The sequence below is a fragment of the Malus domestica genome, chromosome 12 (assembly GCF_042453785.1).
Source record: "Malus domestica chromosome 12, GDT2T_hap1".
NCBI classification, from domain to species: domain Eukaryota; kingdom Viridiplantae; phylum Streptophyta; class Magnoliopsida; order Rosales; family Rosaceae; genus Malus; species Malus domestica.
The window spans coordinates 4,882,066-4,886,608 of record NC_091672.1 but is presented as its reverse complement, the minus strand read 5'-3'; the positions used below and the strand labels follow the sequence as shown (position 1 = coordinate 4,886,608).

The 4,543-nt window shown below is 38.2% G+C and overlaps 1 protein-coding gene across 1 annotated transcript; it reads left to right on the top strand.

Moving 5' to 3' along the window:
* The first annotated feature begins 2,097 nt into the window (after positions 1–2,097).
* LOC103423227 (uncharacterized) lies at positions 2,098–3,986 on the top strand. The gene has a single exon (XM_008361298.4). It carries the CDS (start codon positions 2,957–2,959, stop codon positions 3,458–3,460), a length of 504 nt encoding a protein of 167 aa, XP_008359520.3. The 5' UTR covers positions 2,098–2,956; the 3' UTR covers positions 3,461–3,986.
* Positions 3,987–4,543: the final 557 nt, after the last annotated feature.

Genomic DNA, 4,543 nt, shown 5'->3' with positions numbered 1-4,543 from the left:
TCACCATTGTATATACCTAATCATCTGTCATGTGCTCTTTATCTTAATCTTGGCTAATTTTTTTCAAAAATGAAAAAGTAACATTTAATATAAAAGTTAAGTAAAACTAAATGAAAAAATACATAACAAATAATTAAATGTATGGTGAATACACATACGTAACAAATAATTAGATGTTATGAGTACATACTACAAATTATAATTATGATGGTGAGTAAAATTGCTCCCACCATAATTTCTAGTAAATTGCAAGTAATTGTCTAGGAAAAAAAAGTAAAAAGAAAAATGAAATAGCTATGGTTGGTTCGTGACACAGTGCTAGTCACATCAGGACAGGTACCCTATACGTGATGAGGGTCTCTATTCCCATTCCCACTCACATAAACCGCGGAAATTACACGTCATTGGATTAAGTACGCGGAATGGAGTTTGCCTTGTTTATTTCATTAATCCATAAATAAACGTGATTAGCCGAACTCCCTAAAATATTGATATATTCAAAAAATAAAAAATAAATTGATTAACAAATAAACTAATAGTCTTAATGCCAAAATGAATGAGTCATGACGGCACATAGCAAACATAACACTGTTTTTGTACTGGATTGGTTTTAGGAGATCAGTCAAATCATACCAACAACAACGCACACACATTACGTTAGGTGTTTGACATACGTACGGAATTAAATAAAATTACGAGAAATCACTCATATATAAAATTACATACGCATTCAATTAAGAAGTTGATCGAACAATAATTTGACAACAAAACATTTATATTATGCAGGATTTTTTAAGCACATCTTGAAAGTTTAGTGGACTAAATGTTTAACATAGTTAGGGTCAATGGCGAAGCTATGTGAGGGTGAGGAGTGGCGACCGCCCCTTCCCTAGTCGGAAAATACGTTTAGGAGCGCTGGTTCAACCCCTCCGCTCTCGTCGGAATTCATGGCACCTATAAAAATTGGTTTTAGCCCGTGCACTGTCTTGGTCGAATTTGCAGAGGAAGGGCAATAGTTTGGTTGAATTTGCAGAGGAATAATGAAGACAAAGGGGAGAGGTTGGAAGGATGGGGACCCCCCAATTATCTGGGCAGGTTCTACTGGCTGGGTTTAGATGCACAGTCGATGACGAGTGGCTTCAGCTCGCGAAGAAGAAGAAGAGTTTTGCTTTCTCTTTTTCTCTTTTGGGGAAGGGTTGCATGGTTGTTTGTTTTCCTTTTTCACTTCTAAAACCCCACAAACTCGTCCCACCCACATGTCTATTATATATAAAACTAGTGCCCTAATAATTTTATTTTATCCTAAAACCAAAGAAACTTGTATTAATTATAAACGTAGCTGTTATTATATTAAAAACAAAAAATTGTTTGATAATTATTTTGTTTTCATTTTTTTTGTGTTACTTTTTTGAAAACTAAATTTGTTGTACTTTTTGCTCACATTGACTTTGATATTATTGCTTACAACCGCTTTGGTGAATAAACTATTTTCTACTATGAATATTGACTCAAAACTTTGCATTCTCTAATGTGAAAACAACTGCTTCGATTGAACATTACACTCTTTTGAATTTCATCCCTTTCCTCGACAAATCATGGTTTCGCCACTGGTTAGGGTAATATATCAAGTTTATGAGTTAATTATATTAATATTATATTCAAATTTTCTCGTCAATTGTAAAATTATAATTTCTGAGCTTAATACATTAATATCACATTCACTCATTCTACCATAATCGAAAGGCCTCAAATTGGTTCTTTGCAAAAACAAAGACAAAAATCCAACTCCACAAAATTTCTCACTTGTATTTGATGGAATTAGATCCTCTTCGGATCCTTTTATTGGGGATTTCGGGTATCAATTAATAACAACCGTTCATCAACGATCGTGAAACTATAATTTTTTTTTTTTATATTTTTCATGCAAAACAAACTTGCTTTACTTTTAAAAAATATAAAAAAACATTCAATTATAACCGTACGATCTTTAACGAACGATTGGCATTAATTGATTATCTGGATCACCAATGAGTAGATCAGAAGAGAATCTAATTCCGTATTTGATTGCTACTCTCTCTCTCCATCGCTCCTCGAGCTGCCTCACCCTTCTTGTTTGTCTTTCTTTTCTTTCGGTTACCCTTCTATTATTTTATGTTCTGCCTTTCGGTTACTCTTCTTAACCATTCGTGAACTTAAATAAATACCCCCACTAATCCACTTCACACACTTCCTCCAAATAACAACACCCATCTCTCTGTCTCTCTCTGTCTCTTCCAACCCATTGTTTGCCATTTTTGTAACCCCCTTAAGAAAAAACCAAGAAACCCCCCTTCCCTTCTCCCCCCAACAATCAAATAAAGCAAGAAACCCCTCCAAGAAAAGCCCCATAACCCTTCGAAAATAACCAAAAACCTCCACAACAACTTCCACCCCACCGCAATACTCGTTTCCCAAACTCCTCCACCTCCATCCGTTTTTTGGCCCTCCTGATATCACCTATACAGCTCCCCACACACATCATCTTTGCCGTCTCACTCCTCCCCGCACTGCCACCCCATTTCCCACAACCTCCCCCCTCCCATGGAGTCCCCGCTCGTAGTATTCTTATTACTCAATCTTTGAACCTTTTGCATGCGACAAGGGTCGCCGGTGATCCTCGAGCAAGGAATTTTATTTCTCCTTATCAGATTTCTTCTTCTTCCTTGTCTGAGGATCCAAGACCCTTGCTTTTTCTTTTTCTTTTCTTTTTTCCCGGCAAAACCAAACACCAAAAAATCATTCCCTTTCTTCCCATTTCTCCTGAGAATCTGATTATGCAAAATTCTTGAGATTCCCGCATCGGAATTCGAAATTAAATTCTGGGTTTTGCCAGAAATCGTTCAATCTGAAAAACCCAGATAAGAATTTTCTCCATTTTCCGTTATCTATTTTCCCAATTTTTTTAAAAATTTGAATTATGTCAGCATCGATAACCTCATCGCGGCAGCTATTTCTCCGGCAGACTTCGTCCCCGCGCCGGCAACCGCTGCTCCGGACCCAAGTCTCAACCAGCAGCGCCCGATTGGCTGAAGTCGCAGGCGGCACAGCCGCCGATTGCGCCGCCGTGTGCTGTTGCTGCCCGTGCGGCCTCGCCAACCTCCTAGTCCTCGTGATCTATAAGGTCCCGGCGGGGCTCTGCCGCCGCGTTCTGAAGAAGAGGCGCCGCCAGAGGCTCATCAAGAAGGGGCTGCAACATCGCAAGTGCAGTTGCGGATTCGCCGGCTCGGAGCTCCAGTTTGACACGGTGGGTTTGGAGTGCGTGGCGGGGATCAACGACATGTCGCAGAAGATTTCCGACGACGAGTCGTATGATGAGGATGTGATGCAGCTCGAGAAGGAGATGTGGGACCGGTTTTACAGTACGGGGTTTTGGCGAAGCCCATCCCAGAGGGAACCGTCCAAGGTTCTCACTGGTAAATAATTAAATCAAAATATTTAACGACCAGTCAAATGACCAGAATACCCCCCAAAATAAAATTTACTGAGATTATTTGGGTTTCGTCTGTGTTTTTGATTGGTTGGCTGCTGGGTGGTGCCTTATGTCTACTTGGTTTTGGGTTTGCCAAAGTTGAGGGGCTTTTTTTTTTATTCTTCTAATTTAATTTAATTTAATGTGGTTAAATCTATGTATATATGGGGATGTGGAAAATGCGGTATTCTGCTGTGTGACCGATAATTTATTCATATGATGTGAAAGATAAAAATGATGTAAATCACCGTGTGACCGGTAATTTATTCGTCATGTGATGTGAAAGATAAAAATGATGTAAATCACCGAAATTTGGTTTTTCAGGGTGGTGGTTTTGTAAGAGATTGTTTGATTGTCATGTTGTTTGACTTTGGGGTTAAATGTGGATCTTGTGCACATTTAAAAAAAAAAAAAAAAAGAATGTTGAAGGTTTCAAAGATTAATGGAATTAATACACTGCGGGCGTATTTTTGCTTTATTTTTTATTGGTTTTATATAATTCGTAACATATCTTCTAGATTAAATTCAAATTGTCTCAGCAAAGAAAACAAAAAAGACCATGTTGGATCTACAAAATTGGTCTTTGGGAGGTTCTAGATAATTATTTGGAACCATATTTTGGTCTTTGGGATGGTTCCAGATAATTCTTTGGAACCATGTTTTTGAGGTTTTTTTTTTGCTGACTTTTTCTGTGGGGGTTAAGGGGGAAGGTGGTATCTTTGAGGGAGAAGGAATGTTCGTATTTGTATGTTTTACTAACACAAGTGATGTTTTACTAACACAAAAAGTATAAATATGACCATTGTTAAATTAGCTAACAATTTATACAATGTTCATAGTCATAAATATCTTAACCGAGATTATATAAAGGCAAGGGTCAGTGGTGAAGCCACAGATGCGCAAGGAGGTGCACCCGCATCTCTGGTCAACGGAAATCAAGCCTAAGAACGAGAATGTGGGTATTGTCAATCCGGAAGTGCTATTGGAATTCTTCTTCATGTACCGTGAGTAGCAAGAGGATAATGTCCAGAAGAT